General features: G+C 39.1%; 5 protein-coding genes across 8 annotated transcripts; all 5 read right to left on the bottom strand.

Annotated features, from left to right (window-relative positions):
- Positions 1-478: 478 nt before the first annotated feature.
- heatr3 (HEAT repeat containing 3) lies at positions 479-10781 on the bottom strand. The gene is made up of 15 exons (XM_085250759.1): positions 10492-10781; positions 10197-10369; positions 7307-7394; positions 6879-6979; positions 6425-6534; positions 6072-6212; positions 5635-5927; positions 4180-4270; positions 3815-3969; positions 3438-3520; positions 3168-3304; positions 2949-3037; positions 2415-2558; positions 2171-2347; positions 479-1985 (listed from the first exon to the last, which is right to left on the bottom strand). The coding sequence occupies exons 1-15, from the start codon at positions 10630-10632 to the stop codon at positions 1872-1874; spliced, it is 2037 nt and encodes a 678-aa protein (XP_085106885.1). The 5' UTR covers positions 10633-10781; the 3' UTR covers positions 479-1871.
- A 110-nt stretch (positions 10782-10891) lies between these two features.
- Positions 10892-14594, bottom strand: cnep1r1 (CTD nuclear envelope phosphatase 1 regulatory subunit 1). Its single transcript, XM_085250886.1, has 6 exons — positions 14456-14594; positions 13808-13879; positions 13581-13654; positions 12579-12688; positions 11354-11408; positions 10892-11263 (listed from the first exon to the last, which is right to left on the bottom strand). Exons 1-6 carry the CDS (start codon positions 14478-14480, stop codon positions 11222-11224), a joined length of 378 nt encoding a protein of 125 aa, XP_085107012.1. The 5' UTR covers positions 14481-14594; the 3' UTR covers positions 10892-11221.
- Positions 14595-15239: 645 nt separating this feature from the next.
- Positions 15240-19817, bottom strand: LOC146582898 (arylamine N-acetyltransferase, pineal gland isozyme NAT-10-like). The gene is made up of 3 exons (XM_085250540.1): positions 19691-19817; positions 16819-16860; positions 15240-16264 (listed from the first exon to the last, which is right to left on the bottom strand). The coding sequence occupies exon 3, from the start codon at positions 16257-16259 to the stop codon at positions 15387-15389; it is 873 nt and encodes a 290-aa protein (XP_085106666.1). The 5' UTR covers positions 16260-16264; positions 16819-16860; positions 19691-19817; the 3' UTR covers positions 15240-15386.
- Positions 18651-25140, bottom strand: LOC146582896 (arylamine N-acetyltransferase, pineal gland isozyme NAT-10-like). 4 transcript variants are annotated; one of them, XM_085250466.1, is made up of 4 exons: positions 25049-25124; positions 20883-20923; positions 20436-20474; positions 18651-19891 (listed from the first exon to the last, which is right to left on the bottom strand). In XM_085250466.1, exon 4 carries the CDS (start codon positions 19884-19886, stop codon positions 19014-19016), a length of 873 nt encoding a protein of 290 aa, XP_085106592.1. In that variant the 5' UTR covers positions 19887-19891; positions 20436-20474; positions 20883-20923; positions 25049-25124; the 3' UTR covers positions 18651-19013. The 4 variants fall into 4 exon arrangements, with proteins under 4 accessions (XP_085106592.1, XP_085106512.1, XP_085106439.1 ...); XM_085250386.1 differs by lacking the exon at positions 25049-25124 and adding an exon at positions 21162-21288; XM_085250313.1 differs by lacking the exon at positions 20436-20474 and having other exon boundaries at positions 25049-25140.
- LOC146582897 (arylamine N-acetyltransferase, pineal gland isozyme NAT-10-like) lies at positions 22115-25082 on the bottom strand. Its single transcript, XM_085250647.1, has 2 exons — positions 25049-25082; positions 22115-24494 (listed from the first exon to the last, which is right to left on the bottom strand). The coding sequence occupies exon 2, from the start codon at positions 24491-24493 to the stop codon at positions 23621-23623; it is 873 nt and encodes a 290-aa protein (XP_085106773.1). The 5' UTR covers position 24494; positions 25049-25082; the 3' UTR covers positions 22115-23620.
- Positions 25141-25344: the final 204 nt, after the last annotated feature.

Here is a 25344-nt window from a genome sequence, read left to right as displayed (position 1 = left end):
AGTGTATCCTACTGTATAATAGCCATTATGGTCAATTGGTCATTCTGTGCAATTAAAAGAAGGCTATGCAAATATACAAATTGTGTTGGAGAAGCTGAAATACAATGAGCGCAAACAGGTCATAAGCGAAGAAAAATTGATTTGCTTTTTTGTGACAAAACTATGAGACTGAATATTTTTATAGGCATTTTTAACTGAATTGAACAAGGTAATAATGTTTTTTCTGGAAATCAGCAAATATTTTATATTTTGATGCAGGGCAGCAATAATCACCCAGTGTGTTTAAGTACTCATGCAGAGTAAATATAGTTCACAACAATGCAAACCATGATTTAACAGCTTACAGATGAAGATGCAATATAAACTTCTAACCAGGCAATTAAAAAAAAAAAAAGGGGTCACTATTAATGTCTTTTTCAGCTAATCTAATAAATGATTCTACAAAATCTCAAATCTTATAAAAAGTTCCCATACTCAGTTTTCAAATTCCCAAAAGCAACACACTTTTTCAGCATTTTATTGATCAATTCCAATACTTAAAAATATATATGCTGGTCTTTGAATATTTGTTATGGAGGGAGTCAAGGTAGCTGTTGCAACACACTATGAATATTATTTAAGGTCAGTAAATTGCTCAGTCAGCATCCACCATACCTCGAACCCACGTACGCTCCATGTGGAACATGGGGGTAGCTGAATGGTTTGATGAGTAGGAAAATGATGCGAGTCACATGCTGTGGGGGTTTTGTAGTCATTAGATTTCAAATCCTCTGTGACTTGTCCTAAATCACCTATGAGTGATTTAGGACCAACAAGGCTATGCTCTCAACCACCATCATCAAAACACAACATGAGGGAAAATATTTTGGAGGCACGTTTAGTCCCTTCAGTAGATTTCCAGAGATTTGCAGGCAGCATGCCAGTATATATTGAAGCAGTCCAACACCTTATGAAGACAAATTAATTGAGATTGAGATATATTATCTCAGTGTTTCTACCAGTTTGTATTTGGAAAGTCATGGAAAGATTCCTGAAATGGTTCACATAATGCAAAAGAAGAACATTGAAGAAAAAAAAAAAAATCAGGGTTTATTTCAAAAAGGGTACCGGTATTCCTTCACAGCCTGATGACATATTCACACATTAATTTCATTTTTACTGAAATAAGCAAGTTTATGGATATTTTGTTGAAAAAGTCTAAGAAACCACTGCAAGAATAGCTAACAAGCTTTACGTGAATTTTTGTCAGTCACGTATGATGATATCCAAATTATGACCAAAACAGGGAATTCTGGGATTTAGACAGTTCAGATCTATGTATAATTTTACTGACAGATTAAACAAAATCTACAAAATTTACCATCAATCTCCTTCAATTACTGAAAAAATGTGTATGCAGACCAGTGTCTTCATTGGAAAAAACAACAACTTAGAATTCCAAAGTACAATGCAAAGTACAATAAATGCCATCAATATAATCCCCCTCATAATTATACAGATACTTTGAATAGATCAGCATTCTTGTGGAAGTACTGCAAACACCAACGTCAAGCCCGCTGGATTCAAAGAAGGATGCCCATAAGAAAAGTTGGTGTCAGATCCCACACCTGATCTTTCAAAAATGTTTCAATCAGACATGAAAATACAAACACAGTCTCAAAATTGTTTAAAGTTTAATTTAGGTGGGGAAAAAACCTGCCAACTCCAGCATACAATAACGGTTATTACATTCCCTTCGCTCTGCACAACAAACAGTAAACCATCATTTAAAGAATATAAACATAAATACTTGTTGGTTTCACAACCATATTCTGTCTCGTTCTATGCTCCTGCTAGCATATTTGTCCAAATCAAACAGGCTTTTATAGTCCTCATTTTTTCAACACCTTCTCCAGATAACCAATAAATCTTCTCAGGTTCACTCTGATGTTATCCAGCACACACAGCTGCTGAGAGCTGTATTTGCCTTTTCCTTCTTTACGAATCTGGTAGTGGAAAAAAAAAAGAATTGTTATTCAAAGGAGAATTCACACAATGCAGTGGCGAGATAAGAAAAAAATAAAGGTGCTTCGTATATTTCCAGGGGAGAAAAAAAAAAAAAGCATAGCTGAAAAAATATTGAGAAATTATCAAGCACACAGATCAGTAAAGATGAATTTATCTTTGGTACCTTGGTCTTGAAGACAGGCTGTAGTGCCTTCAGTGCAGGCAGCAGACTGATGTTTTTTGCAGCTGTCTCTGCCTCCTCTCCATCCGCAAACACATCAAACAAAGCATCAAGGGCTTCTCCATTTACAACGAGTTCAGGATCCTTTGTGGCAACTTGAAGCAACGCATTTCCGATCATCTGTGGAAGAAGAGGTTCTTAGAGGAAGAACAACTTTTCCAAAAGAATAAATGAGAGAAAGAGATACCTGCAGGGTTTCTGCAGTGCCCTTCTCTTTGGCTAATGTGCTGCCAGTGATGCCAAGAATGGCGACGGCGTTGACCCTCACGCTGACAACATCACAGCGGGTGGCCGTTTCGCTCAAGCTCATCAGCTGCTGGGGGGTCATACACTAGCAAAAACAAAAGCCAAACACATAGATACTGAGCTGTCAGGAACAAAAACTGTCAACAGAAGCAAGTGTGAAGTGGCAGTGGATTTTAAAGTTCAGTTCAAGGCGGAAATTTTACATTCAGGTCTGTTTTTATGCAGTTACCAAAGACGGAACTAACATATGGAGTATTATTCAACCTGTACACTCCTGTCATGTGTTCTGCAGCCATGATAACAAAGACTATATAATTAGGCACAGGGAAATGTAGAATCAAGCATTTTTATCATTTACCCTCAGCTAGCAGCTAAAAGTCGGGATACCTCGACCTCGGCTGCACAGACTTTGACCTCTTTTTGTAATCACCAAAACTGATTTAGCTGTTTATTTAAATAGTGGCGTCTTATCTACCTGTGGGATATTTTTGGAGGCAATCATCTGTAAAAGAGATCGCATGGCGCTGATGACAGCCTCTAGAAACTCCTCGTCTTTGGGAATCTCTGAAAGAAACATAGTTTCGATTTGTAGTTTCCTTTCTCACAAATGCATACTCACTTTTTTGCCTTCTTTAAATAGAAAAATAACAAATGGTACTATAATACTGCAGAAGAAGTTTTATTAATGTGAGACCTGGAGCACCAAAGACCATAGAGGAGAGATGCTGTGCTGCTTCCTGCAGGGCTGTTGCACCACCCAAAGACTCTGCATCCATGGTGGAGAGGATACTGTGGAGGCAAGTCAGTGCCCGGGATTGAACGCGCTCCATCCTAAAAAGAAGGTGAGACTTTTTATTTAAAAATTTAGAGACTTTAAAAAAAAAAAAATTATTTATAAATGAGAAAGAATAAAGATAGTTAAACTCAGACAGTGAAGTTCAATGGAAGAAGAGAGGAGGATTACTTTTTTATCAGGCCTCTCCAGGAGGGATTTTGATGGCACAAATTCACAGTTTCCTTTTTAGGGAACTCTGTTTTCTTCAGAACCTTAAAAACAGGAAAATATGGAATATTATGGCAGCCCTTTTACATTTGGGAGTGGCTGCGTAGGTGCATATAAACTGTATGTAAAAGTGAGTTCTCTATGAAACTGCACAAACAACGCAATCCATTCAGCCTGGGGGAGAAGATGGGTGAGGTTCACCACATAATCAATCTAATCTGAAATTTGTATTTACAGCAATGCAAGCTAAAATGACAGCTTAACAACATTCACAAGCGCGTCAAAGCTTTGATGATGAACTGGCTGAGATGTGACTGAAGAATCAGACTGTCATTTGCCTTTTGTGGTATGCTGTGGTTGATCAAAGCCCCATGAACTTCAGCTGACAAGCACAATGGAGACATCAGATTGGACACTCCATCACAAAGACCATCGGGACCCATGTCACTTTCATCACTGCTTGATTCCTCCTCCCACTCGTCATCAGAAGGGTCTGAACATGTGCACACACAGAGAGTTAATTAGAGAAATTAACAATGAAGATTTATTTTTTTTAATGTTCTCAAATGAGACCTTTGTGTGCATTTCTTGCTATAACAGTTTCTCCGATAGACAAACACATAGTTGGTGACTGTGTCATAGGAAATCTATTTGATGAAAAGTGCCTGGGGTCAGCATGGCTGTCCGTGGCCACACCACTCACCGTCAGAGCAGCACATGTTGACGATGATCTCCAAGGACGTTTGCTGGGCTGTCAGCAAGGCCGTTGCCTCCCTCAGCTCCTCCTTCCCCCTCTGGACAAAAACAATCAGCCATGTGAGTCAACATTCTACTAAAACAATGCCTTTTAGCACTCTTATCACCCAGTCTGGGTTCAGCTGACTGCCACAAAGAAAAATAATTCTACAGATGCATTCCACTATGTCCTTCTTGCGGTGCAGTGAGCATTAAAACCCAGTTCAAGGGTGTTGCTCCTGAAGGAATAAGTGTAAAACTGTGTTTGCATGATAAATAAATGGTTTACCCCAGATGAATCTTTATATTAGTACACTAGAACAACCCAAACAACCCGCAATATTAGAGGGTATTCTGGTACGTCACCATGAATGTCACCCACAATCCTAGGGCCTCGGCTCTGACTGAGCTTAGAGGGACAGCTCTGTCTCGCCGGAGTCAGGTCTGGGGACTGTCAACTTGGTGGAAGCCACAAGTTGGTCCTCAGCTGAACCTTGTTGGGTGTCCCTAATCTGCTCCCCCCTAAACCCGACAGTTTGTCTGCCCTGTCGCTCTGGCTCACATTTCAGCGTGACTCACACACCACCTTTTCACCAGGCATTAATGTGCACCTCAAAAACAAAACAAAGAAACCCTAACAACAAAAAACTTGAAACCAAATTGAGATTAACCCTTTAAAACACCTGAGAAATGGCCCTAAACTTTGACTTATGAGTCATTAGAACCCCAACCCTAATCACTTAAAATTGGTCTAAAAAAAGCCAAATGAAAGTAAGTCAGTTTTCTTCCAGTGAAAAAATGCATAATAAGAGCCATAAACTCTTCTACCCCAAATGCCCTCTGTCAAGTACTGAATGAGCCAATAGGCAGCCACCAATGGTTTTACTTTAAGGGATCATTACAGCATCATGTACACCATGTTATAATTAAACCTTAATCAAAATGATACTTTATTTTTGCAGTGGATGCTTACATTGGAATTTTGAGTTTTAAAAAGCTTTGCTTCAGGTAGAATATACTTTTTGTTCAGCATAATTGCAAACATTTGCATTTTTACAGTTGAAAACACTTGTCCACGCTCTCGTGCAAAACAGAGAGTATGCTCTGTGCTGATGAATAAATTAGAAGACAATGTGCATATAATAAAATAATACTGGTCAATATCTCAGACTATTTTACATACGAGTGGAAGAATGCAAATGGCAATACATAAGGGTTTACTGATTTCAACCTCTATGCCCAGAGGCCCACAGGCTGAAAGTACAGAATTTTAATACTAAGCAGAGCATAATTAATTCAATGCATATATAACGGATCAGACAGTTTAGAGGTATGAAACAGCCAATTCCTCAACTGTAACTGTCCTTGCTTTGGTTTTCTTAACTCTAAATGGGCCTAAGAGATTGCAAGAGTTAATACGTACAGGCAAGAGGTCAGAGAAGTCATTATCAACTTTTGCAGCTTTTCCATTCCTCTTCTGTTTAGGTGCTTCCTCCTCTTCAATCATCTCCTCCTCAGCGAGCTCTTCTGGAGCTTGGCCCTCTATGTCTGACACAGCTGGGGCGTTTCTGTGGCGAAGCTCCTCTGCTTGTCTAAGTTCAGGTATTAGCATACCTGCATCCAAATCCAGGCATTGTGATAAGGTAGCTACCACAGCGTTGACGGTCTCGGCCTGACGAGCAGCAGGCAGACTACTCTTCATGTTCCACAGCGTACCTGAGCAACACATCAGACAGAGTTCAGGCTCAGGAAGGGGTATGACACATTACAATTTACAGACTCCTGTGCTGGTCAATTTGTCTAATTGTGGTTAAGTTTAGAACAACAACAAAAAAAGACATGAAAAGGGACAAATTGTACCTGCAGCCAGTGTCCTGAGGAGAGTTTGTGTCACGCCTGGTTGAGATGACAGCAGCACATTCTCCAGGGCTCCGAGCACAGCAGTGTTCATGCTACAAAGCAGCTCTGGGTTATCCTCAGTCACAGTGTGCAAACAGTGAGCTGGGGAACACACAGAGGAGAGTGTGTTTAAAAGCTGAAACTGGGCACAAACCATATTAATAGCACAGATGTGTTAAGCATCCTGTCAGTACTTGTTAGAGGTGTGTCGCCTAAAAAATGAAGATGGTTAGAGAACACCTACAAAATGTACACCTTTATTTAATAAAATCTCAATGTTAAATAGCAAATAAGAATAAATGCTTTAGACATACCAGCAGATATGGCTAGTTCCAGGTTGTGTGGGTGTTTCTCCAGGCACTGAACAACCACATCCAAGAGACCGGATTTGTTAAACACAGACAACGCCTGGCTGCTGCTTTCACTGAAAGACAAACAAATAATACAAAGCATGCCTAGGTCAATAAGAGTGATTTATCAGAGACGATGTCAGAAAACTAAATTCAAGGAATAAACTCACAAATATATGGGGTTTTCTGGATTTCTTTTACTTTTATGTAGTTACTAGACATAGAATACCCTCATGAGCTGATCATTAACCAACAGCAAAGGACAGGTGAATGGATGATGTTTTGGCATGTCCCCAAAGATTTTACAGTCAGACCCATAGCAAGACCTGGCTGATTATGTATGTGGCCAAACTGACCTTTCTGAGCCAATAATAATTTTTTAAAAAGCCTTCTATGAAAACAAATAAGGTCAACTTACCACAGATTCCACAGCAAGTGTACAGCTTCATTGGCTACATCCTCCACTGCATTACTTTGGTCTTTCATCGACACAATGGCACTTTCAAAGCCAGCACAGCACTGGAAAGCAAATGTGTTGCAAATGTGAACAGAACAAGTAAAACAGGTCTCAATTTTCCAATCATTCATCTGAACATATTTAGATCATTTCTGACCCTCAAAAATTTGAGAAACTTTTTATGGCTAATTTAAGTTACACAAAGGCCAACACTGAGCTTGGATTTGATGCCATTTGATTCAGTGTCCACTTATATATAACCACAACTATATTTGCTCTGAGATACAAACTAATTGCTGAGGATATTATAGCTTGATGTTGCTGTAACAGCTGCTGATGGGGAGCAACTGAAGTGATGTGGTGAGCGAAAAGCAGCGATGGAGTCTCACCTCTCTAAGCAGTGCTGTCAAAGGAGTCATGATGTCGTGCTTCACCATGTCCTCACACACCTCCTGACCTCCACATGCACTCAGATTCCTGTCAAGGGAAGACACACACAGACGCACAGTCATCAGTCACTCAGAGGAGACTCGCGGTCAGAGATGCTGTTTGTAATTGTGTGTGTGTGTGGGAGAGGAAAGCAGAGGGGTGGGGGGGAGCCGGGAGATCCACTGTGAGCAATGGTTTTGTTTTGATTTCGAGGAGACAAAATGCTATTTAGGGTTTACTGAAAGGCCTCAAATCAGACTAGAGGTTAATATCAATATGACACAGTACTGTACTCATCATGCACAGCATGGTATTACGCACAATGTACAATACTGTGCAAAAGTCTTTTCTTTTTTTGCCAATCAGTGCCTTATCAGATGGTGTTGCAAAGGGATACAATACTTTTCTGCATTTGTAATTTCACAGCCAGGACCATATTTTACAGATGGCTGTAGACACTCACTGCTGTACCTCCCTCCCTGTACATATTGACAATTTGAAACAAAAACATTCAAATTTATATATCCATCTATATCTATTAGACCTGTTGCCACTTATTTTCATTCCAGTTCTTGTGTGATTTGGCATGTCTTAGCCTTTTCTCCCTTAAGAATGTCTTCTTGCCAGCCAAACCTAAACTGAGACCATTTCTTATGAGACCTTAGTGAACAGGAAATTGATTAACTAAAAGGCCAGATGTACTTCTCACATCTGTACTGGATTTGTTTTATTTCTTAAGGACATCACTTTCTGATACCGTTTCATTTGCTGTAAGCCTTACACTTCTTCTGTCATCCTCACACTTCTTTTTAAATAGCTATTTGGGAATGAACTTGTTGGTGCAAAAACACTATTTTAAAAAAAGCCTGGAAAACTATTGATCAAGCCCACTTTAAACAAAATGGCAAGCAAGGCTGTCACCTTGTAAGAAAAATTTAAAGAAATAAGGGGTGGCTCAAGACTTTTGCACTGGATAAGTACTAGAAACATTCTGTGAGGTTTAATGCAGTCGTCTCACAGCAGAAAGGTCCTTGGTTCTTCTGCCCAACTGTGAAGATTTCTGTGTGAAGTTTGGATGTTCTCCTTGTGTCTGTGTGGCTTCTCTCTGGATAATCCAGTTTCTTTCCACAGTCCAAAGACATCCACAGTAGGTTAACTTGTGATTTCTAAACTGGTTGTCTGTCTGTCTGTCTGTGTTAGCCCTATTAGACTGCTGACATGTTCAGGCTACATCTCAGCTTTCACCCCATAACACCTGGGATAGGCTCCAGTCCACTCATGACTCTGAGGTGGATAAGCAGTTAAGAAAAGGGATGCGTAGATGGGTTTAGGCAAAGCAGCTCCCTGGATAGTGTGTAGAAGTCAACAAATGCCACCCACTCAGAGGTAAACGCACTGGACTATGAGCTGTGCTATTTGTATTCTTATATGCACCTCTCTCTGTGAAGCCCGAGAAAAGTTCAGTTCTGTAACACCACACAGACTGAAGTGATTGGAAGAAAAGAGCCACGATTACATTTTCTAATGTTTTCCAGGGCTTTTGTAGACACATTTCTTAGCTTTCTGCATTTTCTGTTGCAGTATCAACAGTGCTCACTAAAAACTAGCACACAATACATGTATTATGCATATAAGCAAAAAGCACGTGTAGCTGTATGTGTAACTAAAATATATATAAGGGAGCCAAATGAAACGGCACAATGTGACTCATTTTATTTATTTATTTATTATCCAATAACACACTTTTAAAAACTGCAGAAGCATGTGACTGACAACTGACTTCCCTCTACCTGCACCTGACTTTCTTCACAGCAGGAAAAGCACTAACATTACTAATGTCAAGTAGTAATCTGGGGCACACAAATGGGAGAGAAATTAAGGCATGTGGTCAAGCAATAAACGTCCTCACTTGCTGTAATCGAGAGAAGAAAATATTAAAAGCATTGTCTTGCTAGCATAAACAGCCTCTTCTTGATGATTCTCACTCCATCGCAAAGTATCTACATACAACTACACTGTTAACCAAAGGAGGTTTAAACAGCCAGAATGATAATGTGAGGGTCTCACACCTGCCACTGAAACAACTCTGGCAACAACCCATGCCAGGAACTGGCTCTTTGAGGTTTTCAGCAAGTTTCATTAGCTCTTCTGTTAGCAACAATTTGCTGCCCATGGAGCCTTGGGCACCCACAACTCATCATCTGTTTGCCAGTTGTGGGCCCTTTAATTTGTCACATCATCCATAACCATGGGCTGAGCTTCCACTGCTATGCTGATGATACACAGTTATCATCAGAATAACAGTCACTTCCCTCCTCTGTGCCTTGTAAACTGCCTAAAAGACATCAGAATTGGAATGTCAGCAAACTTTTTCAAATTGAACAACAATAAAAATGATCTCTTGGTTGTGGTTCCCAATTCAAAGCTCGAGAAGAGGGAGGTCTCTGGAGGTCAACAACATCAAATCTGCCTCTAAGTCTGCCTTCCAGCACTTCAAGAACACATGTCCATACTAAAACCTTTATTCTCAAACTCTGCAGCTGGCACCCTCACTCATGCCTCATCACCTCCTACTTTAACTACGCCAATGATGTTCTGTTTTGGTCGACCATCCCTATCCTTATACCTCCACCAGAGACTGCCACTTCTCTTGTGCCCTTGCTCATACAAATCACTGCAAACTGACAACACAGAAAAGTTCAAATATGTTTTATGATGACCCCAGCACTAAAATGGCCTATTCTAGCAACAAAATAGATCACACGTGTTGATTACTTGTTAGATGACCCCAGTGATCCAGGTCTTCGTCAAGTGACAGGAACCCAGATTATTTGTTACACCCAGACTCACCTGAGAGCTCCAGTGGCAGTCTCTCTGACAGCCAGGCTCCGGTCCAGCAACATGGGACCCAGGCGCCTAACAGCATCCCTCTGGAGGAAACCCGGAATGGTCTGACTCTGCTGCACCACCCGAGAAATACTGGCACATGCAAACTCTCGCACATCAGCGCTGGGACTCTGCAACTATAGGAAACGTGTTTAAAAGCACGTGACACCAGCTATTCAAAATGTTAGAAACTGCAAAAATAGGAGCTCTTAAACTCAAAGTTAGAAACATTCGAAGAAGAAGCAGTGTATATTCCTACTTTCTCAAGCAACTCCGCAGCTGGACAGCTATCATCACCATGCTCTTCCTCCTCACCGTCTCCTTCCTTCACCACAGTCACCGGCAGCCCGACCGAGTTGAACTGCGGACGTTTAAACTTAGTGGTTTTACTTTTACCCATTTCACGTGATTATTAAAGTGCGAGTTGCGCGTATAACGCGGCGTTTACTCCCCTCTTCTTTTCTCTGACACTGAGTTTGTTGCGGATCAAACACACGCTCCGGCTTCTGCCTTGTTGGAGGCCATGTGGAAGACTGTTCCCTGCCGTAAAGTGTTGGTTGCTAAGAGAAAGCACGACGCTGTCGCAAAAGCGCACAAGCTACGCATGTGACAAGCTCCATAGGAAGAATAGAAGGCAACAAGAAATAAAGAGACAGCCCTGATATTCCCACGTCTTATGAATTTATTTATTAGGCAAATAACCTTTAAAATAGAAACATTTTAGATAAAATACATGCTGAACAGAAACAGAAATATACCCTCACTCTGAATGTGTAAAATATGTCAAAGGTTATACATGAGTAAATCAGCAGCTTCAATGATGACGACACAGCAACACTGTTTAAAAAGAAAAAAAAGAAGGGCCTCTCAGTTCGTTTCTTTGCTGAAAATGCATTTCCCATCATACTTCATCTAAGAGCATCCAAAGGAATTAAAGACAAGAAGGCAATCAACAAAGATGAGGCCTGACAGAACCCAGGAGCGTGTGGTCACTGGATGTTTGGTCGTGGTTTCAGAATAAGTTTCCCCGTCTGCGAAAAGACAAGAAAAAATTAAAAATAAAATAAAACCTTAAATTTTAGTAAAATGGTAAAAAAATAAAAATCACCATGTTGACTCACATCATCACAGGACATGTTGTATTCTGCTAAAACTGTGCGGCAGCGAGCAGCAATACTGCAGGGGTAACGGTTAAAGACAATAACCAGGAATGGAAATAGGAATAAATCCACTATGTGATGTTCCTCAACCTGACAAAAATCAGCTTTGGACATCTGCTGATACCATGTACAAAAACGGAAACTATTGAGAAATCAATAAACTAAATTCTTTACTGAGACAAAGACGATGGGATTCCAGTCAAACAGGCTGTTTAGGAAGGTGAATGAAGTGACCTAGAGGTATCTGCATGGAACCCAAAAGAGCTGGTCAAATTCTCTAAATACTAAAGAAAGACGCTTCAGTGCTTTAATAACCTCCTACAACAAAATGTACACCAAACCACCCTTTATGAAACCAAAGTCCATTCACATCAAATAAAGTAATTAACATAGCTGACAAGTGCAGTGCAAATCCTGATTAACAGTGCATTTTCTATTCCATGACATAATCTCCTGATATGGTTTTGAGCCTTCAACAACAGGCTGTTAAACCCACATGTGGACTCTGACCACTACACTGCTTCTTATCAAGCTGTTGTCTTGTTTGAGGCCTGTTTACTTATAGTAGGAAAGAAAGCTTTATAAATATAGACTATGGGCAGAACTAAGGCAGGAACTAGACTGAATCATCTCTCCAGTGGGAAGAGAAAATAGGAGTTGACAGGATGGCCAATGTGGCAAACATTTCAAGTTATTTCATTTAATAAGATACTTATTTAAAACTAAAAGTAAGATTTTTCCCTCCAGACGTTCTTTTTTTATATGTCCTGCACAAAACATAAGATACAAAAGTATCTAAGACAAGCTTCTGTTGTCCATCTTAGTTTCACCATGGCAGACCCATGTCGACAGCATCCACCATGACACTGTTCAGCTGTCTGATATGAGTATAATCAGATTGTCTGAGGACCCATGATCTTATCACAAAGGTCAAGATGAAGAGATTAGGAAAAACCACAGCCTGGGAATTATTTTATCTGCAAGGCAACATCAGGCTAGATGTAAACTGTAAGAAGTCAGTTTAATTTTCTCCACAGTAGCCACCAGTACACTACTGCAGATGTGTGTGGTACAGTAAACATAGGAACTTAACTGAATTAAATTGATGGGCAACTGTCACAGATACCTGATCCAAGTACATGAGTCGCTAATTTGTGTTTACTGAAGTAGAAAAAAACAAGGATACATTGATGGCGCCACAACTCGTTTGTGTATTCCAGCGAAGAAGAGAGCTATTAGAGTGATGCAGCTGATGGTGAAGAAGGGATGATTCCATAGGGATGAAAAGAAAGATACCTGCATGACAAAAGGAAACAAAGCAACATCAATCTGGGTGAGAAAATATTTACTTTTACAGATGTTTTTTTTAGGATGTGATGACAACATCTAGCACCAGTGCTTGTGTCTGCTATTTTATGACATAGAAATTAATTAATTAATTAATTAATTAATTAATACCAAATTATTATTAATTAAAAGTGACACTTCTGGGTGGATGAAAAATGTATTTCTTTTTAAATGTAACTTTCAATTTTGAAATTTTTATGTTGCCACTGGCTTTACTTATGAAGTTATGGAGGCTCAGAAATGCATGAAAGACAAATGAAGAAAGACAAGATTTCAGCATGCCCATATGCACTTCAAGGACCTTTAACTTGGAGATTTAGAAAAGAATGAAGGTAAAATTTTGAATGACTTCATTAATCCTGTCAAAGACACTGTAAGATATAAATAAATACAAAAATCTGGAAACCATCTTCAAATTTGGCTGGTCTTCTATAGAATGAGGAATGAAAATTTTTCAGAAAGATGGAGACCTCAAACCATGAACACATCCAGGGAGACAAGCTAAACGTTCGAGATATGCTACAGCTGATGGAGATATTCAGACAGGCAGAGATAGAAAAGAGGCTTAAGGGATAGAAAAACTTCTTATAAGACTAGCCTAAAATTTGACAATGTGGTCAGTTATAGTTAAAACGCATGTGCAGACACTATACCTTGATTAGAACTCACCTAAACTGTACTAATACATGAACAATTATCTATTAATGCATGAGGCTGCTTTTATTGGATCAAAAGTTACCTAATGATACCACTTATCCCTGTTGGCCATACTGTTCAATACAAGGGATATATATATACCTCTGATTTCTCTTCGAGTCAGACTTTCTCGACAAATACTTACTTTCTGTGTGTCTGGGTCTATTAACCAGTTCCAAGCTCCAGTAGCTGTACAGACAGACACCACTATCAGTATCACTGAAAGAAAACATAAGAACAAGATATTTAAATCAACTCACCGTAGAGCTTTAGCTAATAGTTGCAGTTTGAGATCAACATGAACTTCTTTCAGGTTAATTGCAATATCAAAAAGATGTCAACCATTGTAACTTCTCTGCTGTTGTCACTTACTTCTCCACCTGCCTGTGGCAGGTTGCAAACAGGAGACATACTCTGTCAGTCTTCTCTCAAAGGCCTTCAGGTCTGCAACAAAACAACAGGACCATGAGCAGACGCTGTGTTTGGACCAAGGATTACGCAGGTATCCCCAGAAAAGCTTTTTTTAGTCTCTTCCCCAAAAGAATGTCATGAAATTCAATCTTAAAATAAAGCCAGCCTTAGCCCTATAGCTCAGTTGGTGTCATCACTCAAAGTTGTAAACTGAAGACAGAAATCCACCATTACTTAAAATGAAGCTCTTAAATGCCCTGTAGGTTTGCTACACTTTCACTTCCAAGCTGATCATATTCCCTACATATGTAAAAATAAAAAAAAAGTTGCTGGCTATGACTCTACGATCCCAGTTACAAAAGCGGGGGGATTTAACAATTAAACATGTGTTTGCGTGTAAATAATGAAGGGTATCAGTGGCTGAATGTTTTGTCAGTTAGGCTAACGAGCATGCTAAGAAAACTAGCCGGCTAACGCATTATTACGCCAAAATTTCACAACCCATCTTAAGACGTTTGCTCAGTAAACATTCCGTGGCTTTGGCTGCAACGACTATACCCGCTGAAACTTTACATTTGATTAATTTGAGTCGCTTTTACTGTTGATTACCTTCGGCCTGTTCCAAGGAGTTCATGTCTGAACCACTGTCTATGGTCTGAGAAGCAGCTACAACACCCTTCCCCTCAGCTGTAGGACAGGCCTGCTGACCAATCCTGATCGAGTGTGTGCGCAGCTAATATGATTGGGTGTGACCCAAATAAGGGGCGGTGCCAACGTTGAAGTCCCGCCTGCTGCAGGCAAACTGCATGGACGGCAGGTTTCGCTTATGTAACAGTCAAGAAAACCTGGTTTCTATGTTCCAGAAAGCGCTCTTACGAATGGAAAGTAGTTTGATATGATTACATAAAAACTACATGGGAGAAAATGCAAGCATCTAATAGTTTGAAATCTTTGAGCAGACAGATTTGAGATAGTCCAATGATTGTTTGAATCCATCCACCCGCACATAGTTCAGGATCACAGAGATGGCATTGTTCTGGAATCCTATTCTAGCCATCACAATGGGAGAAGCAGGGGTACACCTTGGACTGGTCACCTTTCTGTCAGAGGGACAATGCAGACTTCAATTGATTTTATTTAGTTAAGACTAGAAATCAATTGAGTGATATTTGGAAAATGAAAATATGTTCATCTTGACCTTGATCTGTTTATACGTTTTACCGTTCTAAAAGCCTTAAAAACAAAAATAAAATTATAATAATCAAATACTAGACAATTCACTGATATGTTTTCTTCCATCTCTGAACTTGCAGAACTGTATGGAGGGGAAGATAGAAGGAAAAAAAAAAAAAAAAAAAAAAAAAACCAGACTGAAATGATGCCTTGACTTTATTTTTTATTTTTTTATTTCCATGCAAGTGTATCATTTATAGTCATACAAAACACATTCAACACCACTGATAATCTTTCAAATAAACAGAAAGCCAGGGAGCTTCATTCATGCCAGTGTTCCCAAGCAGGATGTATGAGGAGTAATTTTCTAAAATTCAAGGACTACTCTTCTGTTTACAGCCTGCATTTTGTTCTGCAGCTTCACTTTGAACTTTTCCATCAGCACAGCCTCTAATTCATCTTCTGTTATGTTTTTCATGTTATAGAGATCAACACCTTCATCTGGCTTAAATATGACCTCACTGTAGATCAAGCCAACCAGCGCTGTGAATCCTGTGGGCGTCTGCAAAGAGCAGATGGACTTGTTGGTGAACAGTGAGGTGGGGTCTGTCTGGAGGTCATTGTTCACTTGAAAGAAATGATCTGGCTCACGAGGCTCCAAGCTGAAGCAGTGGATCAGTCGCGTCTCCTTCCGGTTGACCAGACTTGATTTAGCAAATTCTGGGTTAGGAACCTCCGTTCTTCTGCCAGTCTTCTCCAGCATCCACAAATTGTCCTTGCATATGAAGCGAAAGACGCCTCCATCCTGAGGCTGTTCCTTTCCAGAGATGAGCTCGAGGGGCTCCCGTATTTGGCCAGATAATCCAAAACTTACATCTGCTATATAAGCCTTCCCCTCAATGATGACCTTGTTAATGAGATGTACTTCCTGGGATTCAAAGTCATTAATGCTCGTGTCGAAAACTCTGGAGCCCAAGGTTGTAGTGTCATAGCCCATTTGTCTCAGCACCCAGCTAAACAGGTAGTTGTTCTCAAAGCACCAACCTCCACGGGTACCCCTCACAACCTTATTGAAGATAACCTCAAGGTCCATGATTATTTTCTCTCCACAGTGGATGCTGAGGTTCTCAAATGGAATGGACATAATGTGCTGCCTGTGGATCAGCTTCAGTGTTGCAAGGTCCAGTTTATCATAGGAGCCATGGAAACCAATTCTTTTGAAGTACTCTTCCAAATTCATCTTGCCTGTAAAATGCAGGACAACACATTGATAATCATTTTAGGTCTGCAGCATGTCACTTACAAAGCTTTTTAAAAAAGAAAAAAAAGAAAAAAGAAAACCCCTACACCTTTCATTTTGTGTCACATCCTGTCAATTTATAGGATGCAGCCAAATGTCCAACTCTAGGTCTAGCCTGGCAGGCTCTTTGCTTCCTTACAATCTAAGAATCAATGATTCAATTCAAGATGCCTAATCTTAATTAACATTTCATGTAAGATTATCTCATTAAATTTATAACAATTAAATTTCATTCCAGTTTTCTGTTCATGTAAAGACAATGGAAATGCAAGATGGTGGAAGCATTAGTGTTTTAATAGGGCAGGTTATCCTACCCCTCATTTAACCCTTTCAACAGCTGCTTACCAATACTAGTCTTTGGGCTGTGCTCCCCCGGAAATGTTGAATACAATTAAAATGATCTGAACATTTTGCGCAAACATGTTTAAATATCATCAAATATCATTCTAATGACAAATGTTGACTATAACTAAATTAATCTGAAATTTTTTATCCTTACCTTATTTGATTGGTGTTTGATCAAGGATGTGTTTTGATGAGTCTGGAAGCAAAAACAGGATAAAGGTAAGTGAGCTACTTTATACTACAAAAGGAATGTATATAGCCAGTCTCATTCAATAATATGCATCGATCATGATGGTGATAGGGGTGGCGCATCCCAATTGCTTAGCTGACAGAAGCAATACACAAAACAAATAATGAATGTGTTCATGAATGTGGCTCAGAGTTTCTGCTCCAATGAGTGATGAAAGCCTTTTCCCACAAAACAAACCATATCCTCTTTATTCCTTCTAATGAGCTAGGCTTATCCAGCTCAAGGGAGAGGTATAGTGAGCATCTGCAGCCATCTGTAAAACCCAGTGGACACACATGATTTTGGGCTGCATTTAAATCAGTGTTGGGGACCTTGCCAAAACTGGTACCATCAGAGTTTGATCCACAACACAATATCATCTGGAAGCCTGATTGGCAAATGTTTCCTTTTTTTCAGCATGATAATGATCCCAAACACCCTAGCATTGTAGTCAAGGCATACCTGGATAGAGAGAGGGGGGACAAAATAAAACAAAACAAAAAAAACCACACACCACTTCACAATTGGGCACCACCAGTCATGGATTGGAGCCCTGAAGCTTTGAATCTTCTTCAGAAAGCCTGGGAAAACTATTCCTGAAGGCTCAATTATAAGAAAGCTTGCCTAAGAGTTCAAGCTGTGTTAAAGAATGAAGGGGGTCCACGTCAAATGTTGGCTTTCAACATATTTAAAGCTTTTTTCTTTTTAAACACACACAGCACCTATAAGCTAAAACGAAGATAACACTCCCAGCAAATACCTGTTTGAATAGATTGATTGAATAGATTTATTTATTTTTTTAATTGGTTTTGACTGCAGTAACATATTTTTGTAAATACTATAAAATGATTGGGAACTCATTATCATTGACTCAACATTAATTGATATCAGGTGCTGTTATTGATTTATTCTGTGTATGAGAATGAGCTGAAGGTTTCGTGGTTTAAGCCTTTTAATTGTACAAGCCAAACCACGCGCCAGGCAGGGGAGACAGAGAAAATACAAGGATACATAGGCTTTTATGATAATTAATCATCATAATATGGTTTGTAGTATTTTGAATTTTATTATTTGGGGGCTGGAGAGAAATTAGGTGGGTCTCGTTGGGAGAATCTTAATCGTAAAAGCAAACACCTCTATGTGTGGGTTTTATGAATGATTTCACTGTGTGCAGTGTTTGGCTTATCCTGGTTTGGAGTGTGTGAATCCTTTTGAGATCATGTAACTGGTATGAACAGCTGTTTTCTCCCAGGCTCCACTAAAGGTCTCGATTTTAAAGTGTAAGAGTTGGGAATTAAAATTTGTAATTTCAACGATATTCCTTGTTACGTTGCTCTGTTTTCGGGTCTCTGACAGGTCATTTATTGTCGCAAAATAATGACGTCACTTTGGCATATTTAATAGTTATTTCAGGCGTGAAGCCATGAGTCTCCTAACTTCATTCACGTTTAAGTACCACAACCAGCTACTTCTTATAAACACGTGAGATTCAATTCGACCACATTTATGAAAACAAAATAAAATATAGGTTTGTGTGTCGACAAGCAGAGGTAATTAGAGCTGCATCTGCTTATCCACGGACGAGACTTGCGGTTTTGGTCACTGATATGAATAAATTAGTGTTATTAGACAAATTTTCACGCAGTTAAACACTGCACCATGTCTATTATACCACAAGGTGTCGTTATCGTACCACTTACCTCTTTCCAAGTCGAACAACTGAGGTAGAAATGTTTCTTTCAAGTGACAGAACATGATTTGTTGTATTTGTTTAATTAAATATATACAATTTCATAGTTGTATTTGAGAAATGCAAAGAAAAAGTTAATTTTGGTACTGATCTCCTTATGTGGTCACTAAAATATTTACAACTCTGGACCTGCAAAAGTGTGTGTGAATAAAATGAAACAACACATTGAAAAAGTGACCTTACTTCTTTCAGTCATAGAAATGCATCATATGAAACGTGACATTCAATGTGACTTATAACTTTTCAAAAACAGAAATTTTGCAAAGCTTGATTTGCAGAATTTTCCTTAGGGATTAATAAAGTATTCTGATTTTAATTCTGATTACTGTTTTAAAGCTTTTTCAAAGCAGGACATCTGCTGGTTAATTCTCTAAAGTGTGTAGCATGCTTTTTTGTTTACAGCCTTCAGTTTGTTCTGCAGCTTCACATTGAACTTTTCCCTCAGAATTTCTTCTAGCGCATCATCTGTTACATTTCTCATGTCATACACATCAACACCTTCCTCTGGTTTGAAGGTGACCTCACTGTAGGTCCAGCCAACCAGTGCTCTGAATCCTGTGGGTGTCTGCAAAGAGCAGATGGACTTATTGATGAACAGTGAGGTGGGGTCTGACTGGAGGTCATGGTTTACCTGAGAGAAATGATATGGCTCACGAGGCTCCAAGGTGAAGGAGTAAATCACCTGTGTTTGCTTCTTGTCTAACAGACTTGATTTAGCAAATTCTGGATTAGGAACCTCTGGTTTCCTGCCAGTTTTCTCCAGCATCCACATGTCCCCCTTGTCTATGAGGCGAAAGACACCCGCCGCCTGAGACTGCTCCTTTCCAGAGATGAGCTCCAGAGGCTCCCAGAGTTGGAGTGACACCCCAAAACTTACATCTGCTATATAAGCCTTCCCATCAATGATGACCTTGTTAATGAGGTGTGTTTCCTCAGAGTGATATTCACCACCAGTAGGGCTAAAAACTCTGGAGCCCAATGTTGTAGTGTCATAGCCCATTTGTCTCAGTACCCAGCCAAACAGGGAGTTGTTCTCAAGGCACCAACCTCCACGGCTGCTCCTCACCATCTTGTTAAAGATGACCTCAAGGTCCATGGTAATCTTCTCTCCACAGTGGATGCTGAGGTTCTCAAATGGAATGGACATAACATGCTGCCTGTGGATCAGCTTCAGTGTTGCAAGATCCAGTTTATCATAGGAGCCATGGAAACCAATTCTTTTTAAGTACTCATCCAAATTCATCTTGCCTGTAAAATGCAGGACAACACATTGATAATCATTTCAGTTCTGCAGCCATCTCATTGACAACGCTTTAAAAAAAAAAAAACATTAAAAAACCCCAACACCTTTCATTTTGTGCTACATCCTGTCAATCTACAGGATGCAGCCAGATGTCCAACTCTAGGTCTAGCCTGGTATGCTCTTCGCTTCCTTACAATCTTAGATCAATCATTCAATTCAAGACACCTAATCTTAATTAACATTTCATGTAAGAGTATCTTGGTGGCACGGTGATTAGCACTGTATCCTCACAGCAAGAAGGTCCTGAGTTCAATTCCACCATCAGGCCACGGCCTTTCTGTGTGGAGTTTGCATGTTCTCCCCGTGTTTGCGTGGGTTCTCCCCAGGTACTCCGGCTTCCTCCCACAGTCCAAAGACATGTACTTTGTGGGGATAGGTTAATTGAAAAATCTAAATTGCCCATAGGTGTGAGTGTGAATGGTTGTCTGTCCCTGTGTGTTAGCCCTGTGACAGACTGGCGACCTGTCCAGGGTGTACCCTGCCTCTCACCCTATGACAGCTGGGATAGGCGCCAGCACCCCCGTGACCCTGAAAAGGATAAGCGGAAGCGAATGGAAAAAAATGGATGGATGTAAGAATATCTCATGAAATTTATAACAATTACATTTAATTCCTGTTTTCTGTTCACATAAAGACAATGGAAATGCAAGATGGTGGAAGCATTAGTGTTTTAACCAAGTGATCCTAGCTTCATTGTTTCAGCTGCTTACCAATACAATTCTTTAAGTTGTAAATGGTAGTAAATGATAAAAATAAATTCTTATTTTTTCATGAAATAATGTGGTTTTTATGGGTACAGCAATTGTTGACTTTAACTTGGCATTTACTGCACAAATTAATACATTTTAACACCTTTCTTTTGGTTAATACTATAAATATCATTCTAATGACAAATGTTGAATACAACTAAATTAATCTGAAATTTTTTATCCTTACCTTATGTAATTGGTGTTTGATCGAGGATGTGTTTTGAGAGTCTGGAAGCAAAAACAGAAAAAGGTAAGTGAGCTACTTATGGTTTTTCTTACTATGCTGCAAATCCATTTCATTTCCCTTAAAGCTTCAAAAGCAAATCCTGCAGCTTCTTTGAATCAAGTCTGATAAAGATGTCACTTGCAGTCATTGCAAATCAGTATATTTAACACTTTTCCTTTCTTTAAGGTAACGGAAAATAACCTGCAACAAGAAATGCGGAGCAAAAATGTTTAACCTTACTTTGTTTGATAGTGTGATCAAAGTTATTTTCTGAGTAATATATCTGTGAAGGCAAAAAAAGAGGGCAGTAACTGATCTCTTCTACCTGGTGAACTTCATGCAATAAAGTGGGTGAGCTTAAACAGCCAAAAGAACCTGACAGTATATTACTGATTTACTTGATCATAAGTTAATCAGTGATAGAGTTGGTGCAACTCAGCTGCTTCACTGAGAGAAATAGTGAGAAGTCAATGCATACATGGAAATAAGTATTTATAGAATTTTATCCATGCAGTTATTAAAGTTCTTTCAGCAGCACATTTAAATTATAATATATACACATTTGGAAAGAAGAAATAACGCATCCCTCGCCTCAAAAGAGAAAAGTCCAGTACACAGGCAATAAAACACACCCACATTAATACAATAATGTCAATGATTTTGCAGATAATGACCAATATTATTCATATCATGGCAATTTCTATGATATTACAAAACAAAATAGTTTCTCTTGAATGTGATCATATGAAAGAATATATACTCTGGTTCTTTTACAGTAAGTCCTGTTGTTGGTTTTACAAAAGGTTTGTTATTAACAGGAGCTTGGTGGACAGACCATTCATGCAGAAAGTTTGAAATGGGTGAAATGTGAGGTTGATTTTATCTAACAACTGGATGTGTACGAGCAGTACAGCCTGATTAGAACTCACTTAAACTGTAATATTAGAAGCATAATTGTCTATTAAAGAACATGGTCAGTTTCATTGTACACTACTAAAACCAGCAAACTGTGGCAGGATAACTGGTAAGTTTAAAGAAAAACAAAAGTTCTTACTGAGAGGAAGACTGTCAAAAGCATATTTTCTGTTGTTAAAAGAGGATGATTTATTTATGTATTGTCTGTCAAAGGACCCACCCACTGCAGGGATCATAATGTGTTATGATCCCTGCTCCCTTTTGAGAGAATAATCGGTAATGACAACATCATTTTTGTAAAAGCAAGAAACCTTGACACAGAACATAGAATAAAACAGCAAAGTATGTTTAATGTCATGACACACAAAGAGCCACTGTCCATTCAAGTCTGTTAAAATACAATTTAGGTTATTCTATCTAACACACGTTGATCTAAGAACTGCCTGTGGATGGCCAAGATGAGGATCTGAGTCTCAGTCATGTAGAGGTAGAGGCGTTGAGGACAAATCATTTGATATACAAACGTCCTTGTATAAACCTATGACACTATAACAACTTCACAAAACAGGACATTTTAATACTGTGAATTACTCAGTTACCATATATAAGCATTATGATCATTTTACAATGGTGAACAGATAAACAGGTAATATAGTTTGAAAAATAGAAATATTCATGGAATCTTCTTTCTTCATTTCAAGATCAAAATGTTGCCTTTGCAAGAATGTTTTAAGATTGAATTTATTAAACTGGAGAGAAGCAGTGTGCATATTTTCTTACTCTTTCTAGCAATATATGATTTTTTTTGTCAGGATGTCTTCAGATTTGCTCAGTTTTCACCTTTTGCTGTTTTACAAGGTTGAGGATAAATACTATGAAATAAGTTATCTTAGTTTAAGCATTATGATATATGGGATTAATAAATATACAAACATAAAACAAAAAAAAAAGTGACACAAAAACATTCAAGGTAGCTATAAATATTAAGATCACTACACTCACTATTATATCCAGAAAAATACAAACATGGTATGTTTTCCCTCATACTGTAAATCATTTTATTTAATGCACAGATACCCTATGTACTTTTAAAATTAGGGATAAAACTCAGATACGTTTTAAACCTAATTTACATATTCTGACAGACTTCCCATAATGCACTGAGCATTTCTCCTCTACTCCCTTCTTCTCACTTCCCACTATAATACAATTCCAAATAAAGCTACTTTCAGCTGCTCCCTTATTTACAAGGAGCTGCCACAGCAGGTGGCTCTACCTTCGATTTGTCATTCCTGGTGGAAACCCAAAGGGAAAAGCAAATGTGTAAACTACTACACTTTAATAACACTAGAAATTAAAATATTTATACTTGCATAGCTTTACTGTTGTTAGGTATGCTGCATCTATTTATATTTTCCTGTTTAGTGTACTTTGCTGCTGTAACAATGTTCATAATTATGTAATGATTATGTGGATAATTGATTGTTATGGTGTTCTCTGTATTATTGTAGGGTCTTTACCTTGCAATATAAAGTGCTTTGAAGTGACTGCTTTTGTGATTTGACGCTATATGAATACAATAAAATCAAATTGAATAATTGGAATTCAAATAGAGTTGTTTTTTTATCGTTCCATCATTCAGTGCACATTATTTAGAGCTTATTTATTTCTGTTTTTATGCAACTACAATTCTGAAGATCTAAATAATTTAATTCATGGAGTTGTCAAATATTTTATTTTGCTGACGAGCTTCAACATAAAATGTTGCTATGTCAGGATTGTTTTCAAAGTGTGTACCAGGATTTGTTGCTCATGAGCTTTAGTTTGTTCTGCAGCTTTATGTTGAACTTTTCCATCAGAATTTCGTCTATCTCATCATCTGATATGTCCCTCATGTCTAAGACATCAACACCTTCCTCTGGTTTGAAGGTGACCTCACTGTAGGTCTTTCCAATCAGGGCTCTGAATCCCGTGGGAGTCTGCAAAGAGCAGATGGACTTATTGGTGAACAGTGAGGCGGGGTCGGTCTGCAGCCTGTGACATTTATCTACAAAATGATCTACCCCGCGAGGCTCCAAGGTGAAGCAGTAGATCTGCTTTGTTTGCTTCCTGCTCACCAGACTTGATGTAGCAAATTCTGGATTAGGAACCTTTGGTTTTCTGCCAGTCTTCTCCAGCACCCACATGTCCCCTTTGTCTATGAGGCGAAAAACACCTGCTGCCTGGGGCTGCTCCTTTCCAGAAATAAGCTCCAGAGGCTCTCGCACTTGTGATGACACCCCAAAGCTCACATCTGTTATATAAGCCTTCCCATCAATGATGACCTTGTTAATGAGATGAGAATCAAGCGGGCCAAAGTCATTGAGGAAACTATTGAAAACTCTGGAACTTAGTGTTGTCGTGTTGAAACCCATTTGTCTCAACACCCAGCCAAACAGGGAGTTGTTCTCAAGGCACCAGCCTCCGCGGCTGCTCCTCACAACCTTATTGAAGATGACCTCAAGGTCCATGGTGATCCTCTCGCCACAGTGGATGCTTAGGTTCTCAAATGGGATGGACATAACGTGCTTTCTGTGGATCAGGTTCAGTGTTGCAAGATCCAGTTTATCACAGGAGACATGGAAACCAATTCTTTTGAAGTACTCACGCAAATCCATCCTGTTTGTAAAATGCAGGTTATGACACCTTTTGTAATATTCCTCAGATAAGACACAGGATACTTTACACCGGATCATATTATACTGAATTTAGTGATCAGTCATATCAAGTTAAAAGTTGCACTTATATATGCAAAGTCGACTCCTAAACATGTTGTAAAGTAGTTTATCACGGACTTGTTTTTGTTTGTTTTCAACAATTCGGTGTAACTCAACCTAAACATGCTCATGACGCGTATCTTCCTGTTTTATCACATTTTGCACATTTTGGGTGGTGCGTTTTGTACAGATACGGAACGTGCAGGCCTGCTTAACTTTGGGCAAGTTTTTCAAGTGAGTAAATTATGTAAAACGAGAAAGGCAATTTCGACAAACGTTCATCCGTGTGCCTGTAAAAGTATACCCTACTTTTTTGTCATCACGATCAGATCGACAAATACGCATACTTTAGGAAACATAAAGCCCGTTGGCCGTGCCTCCCACCGGACTGTTTCCTTTAAGAGTTTAGTGCACTCTTTACTTCACTGATCTCTCTTACATAACACAGCCGCTTACCTTTGGACTTTGAAGTAACCTGCAGCTCTGCGTTGTTGTTCTGGGTGGCAACTGAGAGTAAAATATGACGTCGTCGTCAATTTTCAGTTTGTATCACCGCTAGAGGGACTACTAATCAAAGACTTACGTAAATCCTCTTTTTATTTTACCTTTTAAAAGGATTATTCACGTTTTCCCCTCACACAACTACAGATTAAATTAAAATTCTACTAATCCGAGGGGGAAAAGTCTGTACAGTGTATATAGAGCAATATTTCACTCCTTTATTAGTTCTCACTGAAAACTCCACTCTCTGT

This window comes from Mchenga conophoros, linkage group LG1, assembly GCF_057382185.1.
Source record: "Mchenga conophoros isolate Kocher_MC1m ecotype Shallow Benthic linkage group LG1, M_conophoros_male_GT1.1, whole genome shotgun sequence".
NCBI classification, from domain to species: domain Eukaryota; kingdom Metazoa; phylum Chordata; class Actinopteri; order Cichliformes; family Cichlidae; genus Mchenga; species Mchenga conophoros.
This window is presented reverse-complemented; position numbering and strand designations above follow the sequence as displayed.